A 23,358-nucleotide genomic window follows, 5' to 3' on the forward strand; every position below is an offset into this window, starting at 1 on the left:
GGGAAAAGAGGCAAATATTAAGAGTTATTGAGGACAAGGATGATTGGACACTTAATAAGACACGACGATTTCATTCAAAACATCATAGAAGGGAAGCTACAAGGAAAGAGAGGAAGGGGAAGACCAAGAAGAGCTTACATGGAACAGATTAAAGAGAAGGCGAACGTCGTGTCTTATAAGGAAGTGAAGAATTGGCCTTTGATAGACAAGAATGGAGAATGCTACACCGACAAGAGCGTGGCTCTTAAATTAGTGATGATGTATGATTTGGACACTGACACAGAAAGACAGAGAGAGACTCGAGGCCTTTGAAATGTGGTGTTAGAAGAGGCTGGAAAGAATAAATTGGACAGAAAGGGTTACTAATGAGGAAGTGCTAGTAAGAGTAAGGGGAGTAAGGGAAATATTGAGAGTTATTAAGGACAGAAGAGGAAAGTTCTTCTTCTTGTATCGTGTGGGTTGTAAGGTGGATTACCAACCCCATCAACCCTGGTGTCAGAGTTACTATTGAGCCGCCAAAGGCCCCTGACCAAATTGGAGATGTCCTTAGAAAAGGTTAAATACGATCTACTCTGAACCGGCGTGCGTGTATGAAGCGATTGATGAATGTTGAGGAAGCAAGAGAAGTGTGTCAGGATCGAAGCAAATGGGATTCCATAGTCTGTTTCCACCGGCGGGAAATATGCGTGTGTTTATGTATGTATATATGTATGAAGAGAGTTTTCTTAGCGCCAGACCAGACATTTGTGGTCAGCAGACCTTGCTTATCTAACGAAGGAGGAACAATGAAACCTTAGTCCATATTGCGGTCAGTTTGTAATTATGTATGTATGTAACAGCTACTGTTTAAAGTAAAACAGACATTAGACGACAATGTCGAGGCTTAGAATAAAGAATCTTCTTCTATCTAGGGTTGTGAGGTGAATTACCAACCCCATCAACCCTGGTGTCAGAGTTACCTGGTGTCAAAAAAATCTGTCAATACTTACACGACGAGAAGCGGATAGTTTACACACGTTTACACATTCGTAACACGCACATTTTATTGACTTATCTGAAAAATAAATAATCCCGAAAATTCCGGGATTCGTTAAATTCAATCCCGAAAATTTCGGGACTAAAATATGACCGGGATCCCGGGATCGAATCCTCTACGTGTGACGCCCATACGATTCAAGTGAGGTAAACCCCCCCCCCCCCCCTAATAATCCCTAAGGAGATGATAATATTACTACTATATTTCGAGTTATATCTATCTGTCTATCAACACATAAACGGCTTCCACGTGGGAGTCGTTAAATCTAATTTGTAACTCTTTTATACAACCATTGCACTCAATTGCATTGAATAAGAGCACGTGTTTTTACAATTCTGGCATAGAATAAGTACTACGTATAGAACGGCGACTCTCCGCTCCCCACCGGCGGCTGAGCTAGGTTTACCTCACCCCCTCGGTCTTAGTTTAGTCTTCAATCGTATGGCGTCAGATGTCACACACAGATGCGCGTGTACGATGACGTCAATGTGTAGTGTCTGTGTAAAACGGGGCACATCATGATCATCAATTTCAGAGCCACGCTCTTGTCTGTGTAGCATTCTCCATTCTTGTCTATCGAAGGCCAATTCTTTAACCTCTTTAAAAGACACGACGTTCGCCTTGTCTTTAATTTGTTCCATGTAAGCTCTTCTTGGTTTTAATTTATTTAATCCAAATGTAGTGCAAGATCTTAACATGGCCCATGTGACGTCGTACTTACTTAAGTAAGTAGTAACCGGGAGCGACCGCTTAACGTGCCTTCCGAAACACGGAACGTCTTACTCTTGGTCCCTAGTTTGGTTAGGACATTACAGGCTGATCACCTGATTGTCCGAAAGTAAGATGATTCCGGGCTTCGGAGGGCACGTTAAGTTGGTCGGGTCCGTAAAAATAAACACTGCCACCAACCCGCTCCACCGCAGTAGAACAGCGTGGTGGAGTATGCTCTGCACCCCGGCATCCGATCGATTAAGGGGAGGCATGTACCCAGCCAACTGTGTTGAGGAGCTGCGATTGTTGAAGTTAAGCGACTTTCGCAAAGGCCGGTCATAGAATGGGTGACCACAGAAAAAAAAGTTCATCTCGAGCTCCTCCGTGTTTCGGAAGGCACGTTAAGTCGTTGGTCCCGGCTGCATTAGCAGTCGTTAATAACCACCAATCCGCACTGGGCCCGCGTGGTGGTTTAAGGCCCGATCTCCCTATCCATCCATAGGGAAGGCCCGTGCCCCAGCAGTGGGGACGTTAATGGGCTGGTGATGATGATGTACCCAGCAGTCGGACGTATATAGATAGGTTCTTCTATCGTGTAGGTTGTGAGATAGATTACCAACCTCATCAAAAGGCTACATGACTTATGATAGGCTGTTTATGTTATGTTGTGTTTGATATGTCTGGAGCTAGATAAAAACGTCTATTCCCAGCTAGCGCTTCATTACGATAGAGAGTTTACAATTTACCCTGCAAAATAATTATAATAAAGAAACCATTTAAAACTACCTACATTACAGTGTTATGTTATGTTGTGTTATGTTATATTGTGTTATGTTATGTAGGTAGGGAATAAAAGCCAGGCCAAGAGGTAAGGTCATGTACCACATTGATAAACTAGAGTAAACAACCGACAGGGAACAGGGAACAGTGCCTCGTTCAAACAGACGGATAGGCCTCGTTTTGATGCACGTGACGATTACACCCACGTGGCAGCCGCACGAGGTATTGGAAGACGTTATGGGCCAACAAAATGTTCAATAGGAGTCTTCTTATAGTGTGGGTTGCGAGGTGGAATATCAGCCTCACCAGCCCTGGTGTCAGGTTTACTATTGAGCCGCTACAGGCCCCTGACATGACTTACGATAGGCTTTTTATGTTATGTTATGTTGTGTTATGTTATATTGCGTTATGTAGGTAACATTCGGGATCCGGGGGGATGTGGGCGTATTAGGGTGAGGGGAAACCACGGGTAAACTTAGATGACCTTGGGAGGTCATTGACCTTAAAGGTCAAGGTCACTTATCCAAAATCAAAAATATTACTTTTATACCAATTTTATAAAGTAAACCTTCAAAATCAGTGACCTTAAAAGGTCACCGCCGCCTTATATAATATCATGTACCACATTGATAAACTAGGGGTAAGCAACCGACAGGGAACAGTGCCTCGTTCAAACAGACGGATAGGCCTCGTTTTGATGCACGTGACGATTACACCTACGTGGCAGCCGCACGAGGTATTGAAAGAAGTAGTTATGGGCCAGAAAAATGCTCAACAAGAGTCTTCTTATAGTGTGGGTTGTGAGTTGAATTACCAACTATCAAATCTGGTGTCAGGGTTATTATTTAGCCGCCAAAGGCCCCTGACAAAGCTCATGTAACGACTACTTACTTACGTCAGTAAGCAGTAACCGGGACTAACGGCTTAACGTGCCTTCCCAAGCACGGATCTTACTTTCGGACAATCTGGTGATCAGCCTGTAATGTCCTAACCAAAGTAGGGATCACAAAGTTATTTTTGTGATATGTCCCCACCGGGTTTCGAACCCGGGGCCTCCGGATCGTGAGTCCAACGCTCAACCACTGGACCACGGAGGCCGTTAGTATCTTTTAGTTAGTATATACTGTTTTTTTTTTCTTTTTTTTATAATTGTTTTTTTTTTGTTTCAGATCTTCATTATAGTATAAACAAGTATACTTTACTATGAAGATAAGAAATACAAGGCTTATATATCCACATCGACACTACAACATTTAAGGTGAGGAAGTTCATGTATTTTATACTAGGTCAGAACCTCGATACCGATCACGCCGGCGTGGTCGACGATAACAAAAGTAATCATGAATTTTGCGACGAAAATTTCCACTTGATATCAACTCAGAATCATGGTCTGAATCAGACCCCTGAGTATTCCTTACAATGACACTAATACCCAGCGTTGCCTGAATTTATTTTTTTTGCCAAATCGGGATTTTGGTACTTTTTGAGTGAAAAAAGCGGGATTCTTTCGTCGAAAGCGCGACATAGTAAAAAAAACGTATATAATAAAAACTTTTTGAATATTTATCTTTTAATTTCAGTTCAAATTACGTTTACGTGACAATAGATAGTAAAAGTATCCATAGAAAACGTATTTTAATAAAAATATGATGTTTTTAATCAGATTTACCTCGTTGTTAAATAGTTGAGTCTTATTCGTCTTCTGAATAAAAAAAAAAACTGAAATCAAAATCAAAATTTCCAGTCCACGCTTGTCTGTGCCATCTGCCCGCGCTTTCTCAGTACGTTGCACGCACGGTCCAGTTATTCCTGAAAAGCGGGACTGAGCCGGTCCCGTGCGGGACATTAAATTTTGATTTCAAAATCGGTACGTCCCGCCAAAATCGGGACGTCTGGCAATAGTGTTGCCGAAAAATCGATAGTTTTACTATCGATAGTAAACAGCCAAAATCATCTGCCCAACCGATAGGCCTATCGATACCATCGATAGTATCGATAGCTCTTTTTTGGCGATACTATTGATAAGCAACGATAGTATCGATACTATCGATAGTATCGATAGTTGAAAAAAAAAACTATCAATACTATCGATAGTATCGCTCTTCGATATTGCGCAAGCTATCGATACTATCGATAGTTTTTCACCTTTTAACTATCGATACTATCGTTGCTTATCAATAGTATCGCCAAAAAAGAGCTATCGATACTATCGATATTAATTATCGATACTATCGTTTTTTGGTAAACTATCGATAGTTCGATCGAAAACTATCGATAGGACGCTATCGAGCGGCAACACTATCTGACAACGATGCTTATACCCTGTATGTTGACATTCGCAGTCACACTCAGAAACCGAGTCGCAGCCAGTTTCGGATCAACAAAAACAAACTTTTCTAGAAAATCACGTGCTTCACGTGTCCATTATCTAACGTCAAAACAACGTATCGGTCGCTCTAATTTTACACCAATGAGTACTTTATTGATAACAGAAATAACTTGCAAAGTTGCATCCTTAAAGCAGTAAATGTAAATATGAATTTGATAAGTGAATCATTGGCCTCGATTCCTGCAGACACCTAATTTTACTTTAAGTTATATATCTCTCTCTTTATTTAAGAGCTGCGCTTTTGGTCGGTGGAGTAATCGCCATTCCTCCCTTCTTCCCGTCAAAACCTTCACCTCCTGATACGACACGACCTGCACCTTCTCTTTTATACATAAACATAACATAAACTGTCTATATACGTCCCACTGCTGGGCACAGGCCTCCCCTCAATCAACCTCAATCTCTTTTATTTGTTTCATAAATGTTCTCCTAGGTATACCCCTTCCTCTCTTACCTATTCATCATCATCAGCCCATTAACGTCCCCACTGCTGGGGCACGGGCCTTCCCTATAGATGGATAGGGAGATCGGGCCTTAAACCATCACGCAGGCCCAGTGCGGATTGATGGTTATTAACGACTGCTAATGCAGCCGGGACCAACGGCTTAACGTGCCTTCCGAAGCACGGAGGAGCTCGAGATGAAAACTTTTTTTTTGTGGTCACCCATCCTATGACCGGCCTTTACGAAAGTTGCTTAACTTCAACAATCGCAGACCGAGCGCGTTTACCGCTGCGCCACCGAGCTCCTCGTCTTACCTATTACTTGTCACATATATAAAAATCATAAAAACTGTAAGTAAATCTTTTACTAAAAGTTCAAAATTTCCTTGCAAAGTAAATATAAAACCATTGGTCGTGGGTAATTTATTTTTAACAGCCTCTGTGGTCTAACAGCCTCCGTGGTCTAGTGGTTAGAGCGTTAGGCTCACGATCTGGAGGTCCGGGTTCGATTCCCGATGGGGACATTGTCGAAATCACTTTGTCATCCCTAGTTTGGTTAAGACATTACAGGCTGATCACCTGATTGTCCGAAAGTAAGACACGTTAAGCCGTTGCTCCCGGGTATTACTGATGTAAGTGAGTAGTCGTTACATGAGCCATGTCAGGGGCCTTTGGCGGCTCAGTAATAACCCTGGCACCAGGGTTCGGAGGCCGTTAAGTAGAGACTTTAGTGACTCATATTGCTTTACATAAGTTAATGAAATTAACTAAAAAGGAGGTACAATCACTTTTTGTTATCGTTAAATGTTTATGTTGAAAGTTGAAGTCACGCGATTGTGGAGCATGCAGAACTGACTGGGTGATGCAAAAATTATGTACAGTCAGACGGGTAAACAGTGTACAGCATCACGCCTGTATCCCAGAAGGGGTAGGCAGAGTTGATTAGATGCAATCCCGCCTCGAGATCGCAAATTCGAGACCCGGCGGGATTGGGAATATCAATCCCGCGGGATCCCGAGATTTTCGGGATCTCGTCTAGTTCATAAAAAATGTGAGTTAGCATGGCTGAAAGCGTTGAAAACTGCTTGTTTGTGATAGTGAGGTTAACTAAAACAAAATATTTTTTGAAAGAAAACAGTATTACTAACTAAATAATTATGTTTTCTTAAGAAATCAGCCTAATCAAAACAAAAAGTATAACTCAAGGAGATTCGCCCAATCCCGTCAATCCCGAATGGGATCTCGTCATATTATGCTTCGGGATTGATCCCGGAAAATTAGCGTACAAAATGTATGCATATACAGAGTGTGAGCGACACCGTAACGAATACTGAGGGGGATGATTCACACCATGATTCTGAGTTAATATTAACTAGCGACCCGCCCCGGATTCGCTCGAGCGAAAATTATTTACGACATCACATTAAAAACCTCACAAATAACAGTGTTTTTCCCCTATTTAATGGACGGTATTATACATATAAACCTTCCTCTTGAATCACTCTATCTATTAAAAAAAAACCGCATCAAAATCCGTTGCGTAGTTTTAAAGATTTAAGCGCACGTAAGGATATAGGGACAGAAAAAGCGACTTTGTTTTATACTATGTAGTGATGACGGAAAATTCCATTTGGTACCAACATCCTGTATTTTATAAAGATAATAATACATAGGCGGTCCTGGCGTTCACCTTTTAGGCACCTCTTAAAACTGTTACAGATTATCTATTCGACTGTACATGTCTCTAATAAGTATAATTACTATATTTTTTCACCTAACAACTCCACCACCAATGGAGCGTGTATTAAATGACGTAAAATACTTTCAAAACGCGAACATTTAGGTTTTTGCCTCATTCAAGTCACTGTCTGTTCTCTAGCGGATATGCACTTAAGACTATTATATTTTCTTTCATTTTGTACATCCATCTTTAGGTCATCAGATACATTTATTCAACATATTAGGTCATCAGATAATTTATTCAACATAATTATCAAATCAAATAATCTAAAAATAACAAAAAACAACACGAGCTAATTCCATCCATTCCATCCAGCGCGCCACACTGAGGCAGAGCGCCCAAAACGCAATAATAAAAGCCTCCGAAGCCAGAACCCGCAGTGGAGCAGCGTTGTGGAGTATGCTCCATACCCCCTCCGGTTGATTGAGGGGAGGCCTGTGCCCAGCTGTGGGACGTATATAGGCTGTTTATGTTATGTGACCTTTCTACTAATCTCAGCTGGGAGTTACTAAGTGACTACACTATGTCCTTGGCATTGAATATTTTTGGTTTGCGAGATAACAGGTCAATGACATTATTCCTAAAGCGTTATCTATCAAAAAGCATAGGGTTGCCATCCGTCCGGGTTTCCCCGGATTTGTCCTAGTTTAGGAGGCATCCGGGGAGCGTCCGGGGAAGGTTTCATTTGCAAACCGGGATTTAAAAAAATATATAAGTAACTACCGACAACCAACCGACAGAGGGATTGTGTCCTCTAACATGATGGACTATTGTTATGGGCGATAGGCTGATCCCTTATCACCATAAGGTTCATCATATCCAGCTTACGACATCGTATCAACAGTGGCTGCAAGTTGTCTTTGATTACTTGTGGCTCTGCCCACCCCATTAGGGATAACGGGCGTGAGTTTATGTATGTATGTATATAAGTAACTAAAAAAAATAATTGGGCCGCCCGCGAGACACGTATACCACGATCAAAACAATTTGTAACAAATTGTAATATGATTACAATACAATACAAATACACTTTATTGCACCAAAATACATACATACATACATAAACTCACGCCAATTTCCCACCGGGGTAAGCAGAGACTATAGAATTCCATTTGCTTCGATCCTGACACACTTCTCTTGCTTCCTCCACATTCATCGATCGCTTCATGCACCAAAATAAAAAGAAATAATTACAATAACACTCTTTAACTAAATGGCAAATGGCGGCCTTATCGCTTAAAGCGATTTCTTCCAGACAACCATAAGGTTAAGGTTCGATATGATTCTGTTTTGTTAAAATAATGAATGAATAAAAAAGGTGATTTAAAGAAAGAAAGAAAGAGAAACATTTATTTTAGAAACAAGTAGGTGGTACACACAATAGAAAAATGAACAAAACAAAATTCAAAAATATCTTTATTCAGTAGGTAACATAGTTACACTTTGAATCGTCAATTTTACATAACGAACGTCTTATCCGCCTAAAACTACTGCAGCTTCTCACAACCTGTATAGCCGGGGAAAAGAAGCTGCAAGAAAAACCTCGGCACAGGGCCTTAAAATCCAAAAACCTCGGCACAGGGCCTTAAAGTCGAAACATAAAATATTGGTATACAATTGAGTAATTTAGCTGCCTAATATCAGTTCTCAGACAGTTAATCCCATGCATTCATATCTTCTAAATAATCACTAACTTTATAGTAACCTTTTTTGTAAAGTTTTTGTTTAACTACTGTCTTAAAACAGTTGAAAGGCAAATTCTGAATGTCAACAATGAATTTAAACCTTATCTCTAAAAAGGGACGTCAGCTCAGCAAGATGTTGTGACACTCCTACATTGAGGGAGTGCCACAACGCTGATTTTCAGCTGAACCCCAAAAAATATTAAAAAAATTATGACATTTTCAACTGTTTTTTATTACATTGAATATGTTTAAAAGATTTGTTGACATGTCCGGTTTTCGGAATAAATCCGGGATTTCACGCGTCTTGTCCTGTTTTCCAAATTTTAGAGATGGTAACCCTAGCTTTCCATGATAATGTTTAATACAATTGCGAACTGATAAGGACTAGATAGATACTAGACTGTATTTTTGTGCGTGAAGCTGCGTCATTACATTGCTCACGACTATGTCCTAATTGGGGTAGTCAGAGCCACCTACACCAAGCTTTTTGTTAGACCAACATGATAGGCCGTATCGCCGTCTAACTGCACTTAAAATAAATTAGTGACTCATTGGAGCAAGTTGCGGAGCTCGGTGGCGCAGCGGTAAACGCGCTCGGTCTGCGATTGTTGAGGTTAAGCAACTTTCGCAAAGGCCGGTCATAGGATGGGTGACCACAAAAAAAAAGTTTTTATCTCGAGCTCCTCCGTGCTTCCCGGCTGCATTAGCAGTCGTTAATAACCATCAATCCGCACTGGGCCCGCGTGATGGTTTAAGGCCCGATCTCCCTATCCATCCATAGGGAAGGCCCGTGCCCCAGCAGTGGGGACGTTAGTGGGCTGATGATGATGGAGCAAGTCCGGTACAGGGATTCGAACCGCTGCTCCCTTTGAGAGGCAAGTCAGTGTGTAGTCCTGACCATAGTGACTTTAGTTTCTTCTTCTATAGTGTGGGTTGTGAGGTGGATTACCAACCCCATCAACCCTGGTGTCAGGGTTACTATCGAACCGCCCGAACATACTTAATTATTAGTCAGTGATATAATTTATATTTATCATACTATATTTTAACAATATTATTGCACTTATATTTGAAGTATTGTTTTATATGTTTACAATAATTTGATTTATAAAATGTTATTAAGAATATTCATTTTAATTTATCATTTATATACTCATTAACTGTGTAATAGCTTTTAGTGATAAGTAGCAGCTTTAGTTATTTTATGAAACAATTTTCGTTGGTTTCATTTTTAATAGTATCAGGAAGTGTTTGGTGTCGCGGGCTGATTGGCTGCCTCTATGGCTAGAGTAATCGGGTCGTCGGGAGGGGTGTTTAGCGGCCACTAACCTCATAACCCCACACGAGAGAAGATGCATATTTAAGGCGGTTCATGCTTATCGCTACCCGCCAGACAATATGATAAAAACGCAGTTACCACTTGGATTACGTAGATATAAACCAGACAATATCAGATATAGAGATAGGCATAATATTTGAATGTGAATATCACGCCAGACAGACGTGAGAGATAATAAGCGCTAAGCATGGATCATCTTACTTTTGTACAATCAGGTGATCGGCCTGTAATGTCTTAACCAAACTAGGGATCACAAAGTGATTTTTGTGATATGTCCCCACCGGGATTCGAACCCGGGACCTCCGGATCGTGAGCCCAGCGCTCATCCAGTGGACCACGGACGCCGTTAGTAGTAACTTACTGATGTAAGTACTTAGTCGTTACATTAGCCATGTCAGGGGCCTTTGGCGGCTTAAATAAACCATTTCACAGCCCATGCAAAATAATCATCGCCAGCCCACGCAATCCCTTGTGGAAAATAGTAGAGATGTTTGTACGTGTTGTGTCTGTGTCCGACTCAATAGGGAATATGGGCGTGATAGTGAACACGGAACTGGATTTACGCTTATTTTTCGTTTCCTATAAAATAATTATCGAAGTTTTAAACATGTCAGATAAGTGGACTGCCTTCATTTGATTTTGACATTGATTCAACTTTGGGTAAGGTCGGTGAGGTTATTTTTAACGTGTAAACAGCCTATATAGCCGAGCCGTGATAGCTCAGTTGGAAGAACGCTATCTCTCACTGTGAGGTCGCAGGTTTGAATCCCAATACGGGCCTAAACCGTTGAGTTTCAAATACACGTTTACGTGCTCAGCTGTGAAGGAAAACATCGTGAAGAAACCCACATTCCCGAGAAATGCGTTTCGGAGGTATGTCACCTAACATGTCATCATCATTGATTTAAGAGCCACGCTCTTGTCGGTGTAGCATTCTCCATGCTACTGTTTTAGGGAAAAATAGGGCAATGGTTTCGCTCTTGCCTTCCACCCCGCAGTACTCTGTCTGACGCGAGTTTGATGGCGCCCAGAGTAGTCTATTTCAGTCTTCTTCTATCGTGTGGGTTGTGAGCTGGATTATCAACCCTGGTGTCAGGGTTGCTATTGAGCCGCCAAAGGCCCCTGACATGGCTCATGTAACGACTACTTACTTACATCAGTAAGTAGTAACCGGGACCAACAGCTACTCAGTAGCCTCTGAATAGTACTGACAGTTACTGCTGCCCTCTGTCAGGTTCCAGTTACCTATTCTGTATTGGGTTGGTTTTCCCTTCGCGGGTTGGAAGGCCAGACAGGCAGTCGCCTCTGTAAAAACTGAACCTACGTACCCTGTGAAAACGCTAGGGTGATTATGATGTCTGTGTTAAGATAAGTATGAATAGGCATTGGCCCCGATTCCTGCAGACACCGCCTAATTTTATTTTAAGTTATATCCGTCATTTTCATATCCGTCGAAAAGGAAAGGGACAGATGATTCACAGCTCTTAATTTTAGGAAGAATGAGTAAATGAATGAATAACCCGGGCGAATCAAAAGGTACGTCCCTGGTATGCAATCCGTTTGACGTGCTGTCTACTTAACTGTGTCGGGTTATTGACGGATGTAAAATTTTTAGACGCTTGGTTTAGATTTGTGCTTAAAATTGACGTGTATTCCATAAATTTTATGCTTGTCGATTACCCGTCCCTTTCCTTTTCGGCGGATAAGAAAATGACAGATATAACTTAAAATAAAATTAGATGGTATTTACAGGAATTAACACCATTTGCTGGGTAAGCGTGATCCCCCTAGACCACATCGTCACTTACCATCAGGTGAGACAGAAGTCAATTTTAAAAAATGTAATAGGATTACGAAAGCGGTATACAAAGCGAAGGTTGGTGGTAGGGCTGGCTGAGGAAGACCTAGAAGGACGTACGATAAGCTACAAAAGTCCAATCAGTTTCTTGCAAAGTAATAAATTAACTGGTTGCACTTAAGACCTCCTGGTTACATGTCGTTTCTGTAATAGACCAAAAACACCTACAAAAACATACATTTTATATTGTATATTAATACAATACAAATACACTTTATTGCACCAAAATAAAAAGAAATAATTACAAAAAGTCTCTTACCTAAGTACATGGCAAATGGCGACGTTATCGCTTAAAGCGATTAATTTTAATTTTATATTAATTATGACAACTAATGCATATAACCCGGGTGCTTTCAAGGTCAGAGTGAAAAGGTACCTTCTGGTGGCACCATCTTAGGCCTCGTCAATACCTTCGGGAAAGTCCGGGGCCAAGGCAAACCCATCAACGGTAAAAAAAATGGTTCATATTTTCCCCACTGTTTTCGCTGGGTTCAATAACTGAACTTTTGGTCTTTGTAGATTCACCAAATTGGAGATGCCCTTAGAAAAGGTTCAGTGCGATCTACTCTAAACCGGCGTGCGTGTATGAAGCGATTGAAGAATGTGTAGGAAGCAAGAGAAGCAATCATGAAACGCATAAATGCGTCATCACGTCTTTTGTTTGACGTTTCAACTTCGCTAGACCACTGTATAATTTTCCTTTTGTTCTAAGGTTTTTCACATTAGTAATACGAGTATTTTACCTTTCCTATTGTTTATATGTTTAAAGAAATAAATATACTGACGGTCGCAAGTCAATATATATATGAAAACATTATGTATGTACGTAAAAATGTATCTCTCCTTCCGAGAAACTGTGAAAGGCATACTTACAATACAAGAAATAAACATAAAATTGCTATTCAAAATTCTAGATTAAGTAAATTAAATTCATCTTTTTTGGGGTTATGTATACGTTTTTACAATAAAATACCAGATAATATTTTAAATTTGTCAGAAAATAAATTTAAAGCTCATGTGAAGCTTACTTTATGTAAAAAAGCTTATTAAAAAAAAGCTTAATGACTACCTAAATGATAAAAATGTCTGGTATTGAATGTGTTCCTCTAGTTATTAAATAACTTGTAATGTATATTCTCATTGGTTTTTAAAAGATGTGTTGCTGTTGCAGTTTCTTGTCATTTCTTCTCCTCAGCCATAACACCTTGCGAAATGACGTAAATTCAAAAATGTTACATTGACCTTCAACAAGTTTATCCATGATAACTACGTTGAATAAATGATTCTGATTTCTGCTGATTTTTTTTTGTGGCATTTGTTAGGTTAGCTTAAGAGTTCCTTATAACTTCCCTTCTATGATGTTTGGTGTGATGTGTGATGTATGAGGAAAGAGACGAAGGGGAAGGTTAAAGAAAAGGCGAACGTCGTGTCTTATAAGGAAGTGAAAGAAATGGCCCTTGATAGACAAAAATGGATAGAAGAAAGAAAGAAGGAAAGAAAAATATTTATTCGACATACTTATTGTTTTAACATAATTAACATAAAATAATACAGTTATGAATGTATGCCGAAACGGTTCCACCTCAGCATAATGCCATAGCCTAGACTATTTAAATTAATAGAAATACTCTTTATTTGCCTTTGAAAACCAGACAGTGACTTCTTTTTTTAAACGATGATGATCTTAAGAGTCGCGAGTTCAAATTCCTATCTTCTCTCAATTATTGCAAGAACCCTCTCACCCGGTATAAAAAAAAATGACACTTGTCATGCATGCTCAGAACGTGGTCTGAAAGTGATAAGACCCGCAGCGAGCTGAAATCTACTAGTTAGTGGAGTAAAGAAACGAGAATAATTAAAAAAAAAATTATCCGCAATCAATGAGGTGGATTACCAAACCTCATCAACCCTAGTGTCAAGGTTTCTATTGAGCCGCCAAAGGTCCCCGACATGACTCGTGTAACGACTACGTACTTTCATCAGTAAGTAGTAACCGGGACCAACAGCTTAACTCGCCTTCCGAAGCACGGATCATCTTTCGGTCAATCAGGTGATCAGCCTGTAATGACCTAACCAAACGGATTCGAACCCGGGACCTCCAATCGCGAGCCCAACGGCCGCGATACCTATTTTTACCCCATAGCGTGATTTCCCTGACCATACATAATCCCACCAGCCGCCAAAATACCACACCACACAACCACGCGCCATTCACGCCATTAACTCACACATGCGCAAATAAAAACAATCAGTCGACAGCCGGGGCGATCACGCTCGAAGCGCCTGCGCACATACACTGATCTACAGCGTGCTGTGTAGGGCGGGTATGCGCGCGACTGTTTGTGGACAGTCCTATCCATACTTTTTTTTTTTAAGAATGCATAGGGCCCTGTGCTGAAGTTCTTGTAGCTACTTTTCCTCGGCTGTACAGGTTGAGAAGCTGCAGTAGTTTTAGGCGGATGAGGCGAAGAAATATAATATTTACTTATGTAAAAAATACGATTCAAAGTGTAACTATGTTACCTATTCAATTCAATCATTTATTACACACTATGGGTCCGTATTAGTTCGTCATCAGCCCATTAACGTCCCCACTGCTGGAGCACGGGCCTACCCTATGGATGGATAGGGAGATCGGGCCTTAAACCACCACGCGGGCCCAGTGCGGATTGGTGGTTATTAACGACTGCTAATGCAGCCGGGACCAACGGCTTAACGTTCCTTCCGAAGCACGGAGGAGCTCGAGATGAAAACTTTTTTTTTGTCCGGCCCATCCTATGACCGGCCTTTGCGAAAGTTGCTTTACTTCAACAATCGCAGACCGAGCGCACTAACCGCTGCGCCACCGAGCTCCTCAAATCCGTATTAGTTAGTAACAATTAACTACTGTTGACGACAGGTCGACATGGCAATCGGGGCATGAGGTGAGCCGCGGAGGCGGGGTCGCCCCGCACACCCGCACAGTCCCCGCGGCGTCTTAGTCTTAGTGTCGCACGAGTCCGTATCGACCGCGTTTATCGATTATAATCTCGCTCACATAATTTATTGAATTAGAAATTAACATTAACACAAAAGAAAAACAATAGATTTAAAAGAAATCTAATCTAAATATTTATGGTCAATCAAAATTATAAATATAGCAAGTATATTTTACATATACATATTTTACATATTTTATTTTTTTACATATTATTGAAAACTAAGAATAATGTTTTAGAAATAAAATTAACGTTAGATGATTCAGATAAATAAATATTAACTTAAATGAAAACGTGGTATTATTTTATTCACATTTTGTTACATACATAATAAAAATATATCGATATTGAAAACGTCACGTCACTAGAGAATTGCCATGTCGACCTGTCGTCTACTATACATATCCTATGTTAGTTGGAGAAACAAAATTCAAAATATAACAAATATATGTATTGAATATAGATATGTTTGAGTTTATTATACACACTTATATTATAAATGCATTGTCAAAATCACTTTGTGAGACTCTCCTTTCTTTGGTAAGGACTTTTTAGTCTTAAATCACCCGATTTAAAAAAAAAGTAAGATGATTCCGTGCTTCGGAGGGTACGTTAAGCCGTTGTCAACAGCTATGGTGAGACTGTCCTAAGTTTGGTAGGGACTTATCAGGCTTGAATCACCTAATTGTCTGAAAAAGTAAGATGATTCCGTGCTTCGGAAGGTACGTTAAGCCGTTGGTCCCAGTTGCTACTTACTGATGTAAGTAAGTAGTTGTTATATGAGCCATGTCAGGGGCCTTTGGCGGCTTTATAATAACCCTGACACCAGAGTTGATGAGGTTGGTACTCCACCTCACAACCCACACGATAGAAGAAGAAGATGAATGACTGTTTTTAAAAACAAATTTTCCTCATTCAACGAAAATAAATTTAACACTTTCAAAAACTTTCCTCCTTCATTGAAACAAAAATAGGTCGCTACTTTCTTATTCGTAAACTGAAAATAACATTATTAACAACGACATTTACACATGTCATAAAAACCGTTTGAGAACATTCGCGAAATTCCATAAAAAAATTTCTTAAAATCGTAAAATTTATTTGCACTCCCGTCCATGACCTATAATATGAACGTCGCAGTCCCAATTAAACAAAAATCCAAACGCAAATAAACTTCATTGTCGCCCTACATTTATTCATATCAGCGCGTGGCGCCTGCGCCGTCTATAAAAGGCGTCGGAGCGATAAATTCTGTTTAGTTCTTGTCCAGCTCTCGAAGTGAACGCACGTGTGTTTCGTTGCAGAATGTGTGCTGCGATCGACATGTTGTCATCGGAACCAATGTTCTACGGGCACAGTCCGCCGGCCGGGTTCCTGTCGGACTACACGCACACGCCGACAATCAGAAGACCGACCAAGCTTACATCCAGAGGATACTCAGCCCCGTGTCTGGCTACATTGAAACCTGTGCAACTAACTTTGAAGTCCGCCCCTCGATCCTGCATAAAGGGAGACGATAAGAAAAGGAAGCATGTTGTCTTCGCTGACGACAAAGGCTACGCGCTGGAGCAAGTGAGGTTCATGACTGAACCGTCCCACGTGCCTCCTTACTGGGCTTTGAAAATCGTCGCCAGCCCACCATTAGAGCGGAAACCACCGCCCCAACCGGTGGTAGACCTTTGGGAATGCCGTTTCGTGCAACCAGCATCGGATTATTTGGAGTTTCGCAGGAGAATAACAGAGGAATGTGTTGCCTTGGAGAATGTGATAGTGAAACACAGTGAAGGTGCTTTAGATGGTACGGTTAAAGTGAAAAACTTGGACTTTTCCAAGGAGGTCTTCGTCAGAGCGTCTTCTGATGGCTGGAGTACAAGTGAGGATACGTACTGCGCGTTTGTGGAATCAGGTCCTTTGGGCAGTAACGGTCAGTCGCTGTACGATACATTCGGGTTCAGAATCCAGCTCCCAATACATTCCAGAAGGCTGGACTTCTGCGTCTGCTTCCGATGCAAAGGGGAGGAGCATTGGGATAGCAACAACGGGAGCAACTACACGGTGGAAAAATCATCAGTCAGAAAGGCCCCAGCTGTCTCCTGCGCGAGGATAAAGTATGGCAACTCCTGGACAGCTCGCGCAGACCTCAACGGCAACACTCCCTACTGGTGAACGGAATTTGGAATTCTTGAATTTGAATTTGATAATTCTTGAATTTGAATTTGAAAGTTCTTGAATTTGAATTTTAAAATTCTTGAATTTGAATTTGAAGATTCCTCTGAATTGGATTCGCCCGGATTCCAGGTGTTAAATGCTGTGCTCGAATTAGTACCTGATTTGAAATTTTTGGTCTGATGGTAAGTTCTTGCATAAATTTAAATAAATAGTTTAATTTATATTAATGAAGATGGAAATTTTTCATTGTCGTATGAACGGTAGTGCGTTGTTCTCAGAAATGGTTTCGGTGGTTAAGAGGCGCAAAACTTATGTGAAAAGAGCTTTGTTACATAACCTTTAGGCAGGTAAGACCAGAGTACAAGAAAGAACAATTTTAAAAAGAAATATCCTAATTAAAATGTCTTATAGGTACAGTCATGAGCAATATAATGTACCTACTTTAGGACTCTGTCGCACTAACATATTTGACATTTAGTGAGACTTACAGTTCAATTTGTCAAAAAAGTTAATGTGACATGGTACCAAAGTGTATACATATTAATGCTCGTGACCATACACATCTGTGTATGAACATTTGTTATCAACGAATACGACTCAACTATAATAAACATTTCAACAAAAATATGCACACAATATAGATAAAATTAGTTTGCGCATAAATGTACTATCGTGCTGTGTAGGTGTTTAAGACAAAAATAAACATTTAAAAAGTTGAAAGCTTGTCTTGTTTTATGAGGTCGACTGGCAATGTCATGATTTCTGTATTTGGTTATCACGCCATCGTCTGACCAGTGTGAACATGTTATATTTCTTATTTTTAATTGGTTATTGGTGCTAATTCCTGTAAATACCATCTAATTTTACTTTAAGTTATATCTGTCATTTTCTTATCCGCCGAAAAGGAAAGGGACGGGTAATCGACAAGCATAAAATTTATGGAACACGCTTCGATTTAGGCAAAGTTTTATATTGGCCACTAAACCGACACAATTAAGTTGACAGCACACGTCAAACGGATTGCATATGAACGAGATGGCTATTTCATTCACCCGGGTTATTCTTTCATTTTAAAATTAACAGTTGTCGATCAATCGTCCCTTTCTTTTTAATAAGAAAATGACAGGTATAATTTAAAATAAAATTAGGTGTCTGCAGGAATCGTGGCCATTAAATACTAAACCTGATTGGCTAAGGCCAAAGCTGCAGTAGATGTAATACTATGTACCTCTGCCGACCCCTTTGGGGATACAGGCGTGATTCTATGGATCTGTCGAATCGCGCTAGCGGCCAGGTTCAATTTTAATTCTAAACCTTAGCCCCAAAACTCATCAAAATCAGTCTAGTCGTTTAGGAATTTAGTAACATACAAACGTATATAAGAATTATAAATGTCAAGAGATTTTCTCGGCGCCATTGAATAAGGAATAACGGCAACTCTCCGCTCCCCACCAGAGCCGAGCTAGGTTTACCTCACCCCCTCGGTCTTACTTTAGTCTCCAATCGTATTGCGTCAGACGTCACACGCAGATGCACGTGTACGATAACGTCAATGTAGTGTCTGCGTAAAACGAGGTGTTTAGTGCACCCTGTAAAGGACGTGGCGTGAAGATTAGCAAAATAAATGTCTATAACGTGTTGGCTGTCATAAATAATATACTGGGTGTTAGTGACATCGTAACGAATACTCAGAGGGATGATTCAGACCATGATTCTGAGTTAATATCAAGTGGAATTTTCCGCCGCAAAATTCATGTTATTTTTTTAGTTTTTTTAAATTATTTTCAATTCTATACTTTTGCAATGGAAAATTCCACTTGATATTAACTCAGAATAATCAGCTGAATCATCCCTCAAAGTTTTCGTTACGATGTCACTAACACCCTGTATTTCTGAGCAAACTAATCAGTAATACGCATTTATTGAGAAACATATGTTTTATATTCAAATCAATAAATGCTTAAATTATTGTGTGCATATTTTTTTATCAGTTGTCTATATCTTTTATGGTTAAATATGAGTTGAAAAAAGTAAAAAATACAGGGTTTTAGTGTTAGTGTCATACGTACGGTCACGAGTACTAATATGTATACACTTTGAAACCATTTCACATTATCATTTTTGACAAATTAAACCGCAAGCCTCATTAAATGTCAAATATGATAGTGCGACAGGGTTCTAAAGTGGGTACATGATATTGCTCATGACTGTACTTGTATGTACTTGTACCGGTGTAAGTGACATCGTAACTAGTACTCAGGGGGATGATTCAGCTCATTATTCTGAGTTAGTATCAAGTGGAGTTTACCAAAGCAAAAGTATAGAATTGAAAATAATTTAAAAAAACAAAAATATAATGAATTGCGACGGAAAATTCCACTTGAAATTAACTCAGAATCATCCCCTCAGTATTCGTTACTATTACTCAGGGGGTAGATTCAGCTCATTATTCTGAGTTAGTATCGAGTGGAATTTACCAACGCAAAAGTATAGAATTGAAAATAATTTAAAAAACTAAAAAAAAACATGAATTTTGCGACGGAAAAATCCACTTGAAATTAACTCGGAATCATCCTCCTCAGTATTCGTTATCATGTCACTAACAGCCTGTATATTACGTCAAAAAATACAGTGTGTGCTACCCACCCCATTAGCATTAAACATCCCCTCAATCAGCGCTTATCGCTATCGACCCACTAGGGTCGATTAATTCCTTCACATATTTTTCCGCCTAGACGACGCCCTGAGCCGAGGTTCGCGCCCAACTGGGCACCCTCAGGCCTGTTGTCTTAAACGTTGTACCGGGTGAGAGCCTTCAGCGCTCCCCATTTGTCCGGCCAAGTAGTTAATGCCATCTGCGGCATATCTACAATAAGTCACGTCAAAAACAAAAACCGTAAACATGTCAAATACGTCATTGCGGTCTACGTTACACAAGCCATAACTATAACTTCACTAAACGCACAGGATTTGTCCGATTTTAAGGTGTGTTTTGTCCACCCCCTTAGCTGCAGTCGCTTACATCACAATGGCTGTATACGTCATTGGAACTGCGTCGTAATGACGTATCTATGGAGGAAAGCCAAGATGTATTTAGAAAATGGTGTGGCACGATGGAATTCCTTGGAACTTATTCAATTATTTTATTTTTAGTTCGGATAAACATCGTGTGGATATGACACTAGAGGATAACGTAGGTGGTTTATTTATGGCAGTCTTTTTCAATGGTGGGTTAGGTTATTTAGGGGTCGGCGGGGTCGCCTTAGCTGAACAGTATGGAGAACTGACAAAATTTAGGAACACTTAAACCTACATTGGAGCTTCTAGTATTTATCCATAATCATAATAATGACGGTAGCGCCGCAGCTGCGGTCTTCCGTGGACTATATTTTAAACCTGAATGTGTATGATGCAAGTATCCATACAAATTACATTACATCCATACAAAAGTCATAAAACAAGCCAATGACACATACTTGTACGGTCGACTACTGATATGTATACACTTTGAAACCATGTCACATTAAATTTTTGACCAATTTAACTGTAAGTCTCATTAAATGTCAAATATGATAGTGCGACAGGGTTCTAAAATGGGTACATGATATTGCTCATGATTGTACGTAAATGCTTATGATGATATAAATAATGGGGAAATTTTAATGGAAAGAGTAAATGGGTATTTATAATGACTACATTTTTAACTGCCTAGTTGGGCCAATGTTGAATACTATTTTGAATCATAATTAGATTTTTTTATGTGTAAAAGAGTTTATAATTAAAGTTTTTTAATTGAAAATCAATATACTTACATGGAATCGTAATTCTAAAATGATGTTAAATAGTTATAAATATAAAACAAATATTATATTAAAAATAATTATTAAAAATGAAATAGCAAGATGAAAATGTAATAATTTTATTCGAAATGATTGAAATTAAATTAATACTTATAAAAAATAATTTAAATAATGAAAAAGTAATTTACGAATTACAGAATTTATATTCGCCTTTTTCTAGTCATACATGTTCCCCTCGAATTTATTCATTTGATAAATATTATTATATATTTTCTAGAATCTTGATAATAATTAAATTTTGTCATTCGTAAATACTTTTTAGGTAATAAAAATACTTACTTACATACTAAATGAAAATTTTGTTAAGTGCCAAATAATGCCTACGTTATATTATTCCAGGCTTAGCCATTAAAAAGGGATAAATGTCACTTTTGTGATGAATATCTGCCAAATGTACACAATAATGGCAGCTTAAGGTAATTTTGTTAGTCACCAATGAAATATTGAAGAAATGACCATATTTATGTAATTAGTTAGGAGTCGAATACGGATGATCCCGAATTCACTTTTTTGCTTATAATTAATTGTTATGATATTGATATATTTTTTAATATTTACTGTAGAAATATGTAAGTGGAACACACGCCTATGTAGGTGATTATTATAATGTTTATGTCCATCCATATTATATAAGTTTTAAAAATAGAAATGAAAAAATATTCCCAAACTTTTTCTTAATGTAAGGTCGACTTAAAAGAGATATAAGGACATAGAAGAGTATATAAATGTCCTATCTAGAAATAAAATAATATTTTTCAAGTAAACATTTTTTTAATTGTCATTAGAATAATTAAAAAAGTATTTTACTGATTTTTTAATCGTAAGTAAGACGTAAGTATATACAACGTTTTTGTTTAAAACAAAAATGTTTGTGTAATATTATGTTTTTGTAATTATATTTTTTCAATCGGCTAGATTTTTTATAATTCCATTTTTTTATATAAGAAAAATGATTGATGTATGTAAGTAATTTATAGATAATGAATGAGCATATATTTTTTGTAAATTAAATGTATTTTCTTAAAGTTTAAATGGGGGTTGTACATTATGTTTTTCTTTTTATTTTTGTGTATAAAATGAAAGAACTGATTATTTGTATAATGTAATTTAATTAACATTAATTTCAATAAAAATGTTATGATTTAGAAACATGATGAGTTTTAATTTAATTTAAATATTTCTTTAGTAAGTTACGGGGCTGATTCCTGTGGACACTATGGGATAATAGGTCCGTCGAAATAAAAATACATTTTTCTCCAAAGGAACGAACTGAAGAACTGTTAGAATTTTTATATTTCTAAATGAATGACATATTCGAAAGAGTGAAAATTTTGCGCTATAAAAATGACTGTAAGTAAATAAATATATGAAATTTGTGGAGTCGGCCACACCATCCAATTTTATTTTAAGCTATACCTGTCACTGTCTTATCCGCCGAAAAGGAAAGGGACGGGTAATCGACAGGCATAACATTTATGGAACACATGTCAATTTTAGGCAGAAATTTAAAAAAAGTAATTTCTTATATTCGCTAATAACCCGATAGAATTAAGATGACAGCACACGTCAAACGGGTTGCATATCAGCGAGAGGTCTATTTTATTCGTCCGGGTACATTCATTTTAAAATGAACAGTCTGTTGTCAATCATCCGTCCCTTATCTTTTCGGCGTATAAGAAAATTACGGGTATAACTTAAAATAAAATTAGGAGGTGTCTGCAGGAATTGAGGCCACGATTTCTTTCCTTTTCCGAGCACTAGCTGTCATTCGCGATTTCGTTCGCGTTTCATATAAACTTAGGGGTTGCATTTCGCAAAATTCTTTCGGAAAATTCTACTTGATATTAACTCCGAATCATCCCCCTCAGTATTCGTTACCGTGTAACACCCTGTTACACAAGTAACACAAGTTTCACACAATAAATATATTAATCTCATTTTATATATTTATAATTTGAATTACGAATTAAAATGAGCGAGAAGAGAGAATAGAACTGTATTTCCATACAAATTCAATGGAAAATTTTCGTTTTGACGTTTCGTAAAGAGTATCTCATTTGACTAGGGTGCTAGTCTGTTTCGACCAATAGCAGAGTACTTGAGAAAGCACCTATACGCTCCATCCAATCACAAACCAGGATCTTTGCTGCGGCGATTGTGGCGCCTCTAGCGGTATCTAACAGTACTGTTACCCAACTATTAGTTGACCTTGAAAAACGTCTATATTATCGATAACTCATTTATATCAATATTGGCCCCGATTCCTGCAGACACCGCCTAATTTTATTTTAAGTTATATCCGTCATTTTCATATCCGTCGAAAAGGAAAGGGACGGATGATTCACAGCTCTTAATTTTAGGAAGAATGAG

At 38.8% G+C, this 23,358-nt stretch overlaps 1 protein-coding gene across 1 annotated transcript in view; it reads left to right on the forward strand.

The window, feature by feature from the left end:
• Positions 1–22,139, forward strand: part of LOC126378965 (protein phosphatase 1 regulatory subunit 3C) — a 28,957-nt gene extending 6,818 nt beyond the window's left edge. Inside the window, exons 3-4 of the mRNA XM_050027518.1 lie at positions 3,697–3,785; positions 16,264–22,139. Of these exons, the coding sequence (XP_049883475.1) occupies positions 16,265–17,125 (861 nt within the window). The 5' untranslated portion in view covers positions 3,697–3,785; position 16,264 and the 3' untranslated portion in view covers positions 17,126–22,139. The remainder of the gene's footprint in view (positions 1–3,696; positions 3,786–16,263) is intronic.
• Positions 22,140–23,358: the final 1,219 nt, after the last annotated feature.

This window comes from Pectinophora gossypiella, chromosome 27, assembly GCF_024362695.1.
Source record: "Pectinophora gossypiella chromosome 27, ilPecGoss1.1, whole genome shotgun sequence".
NCBI classification, from domain to species: Eukaryota; Metazoa; Arthropoda; class Insecta; order Lepidoptera; family Gelechiidae; genus Pectinophora; species Pectinophora gossypiella.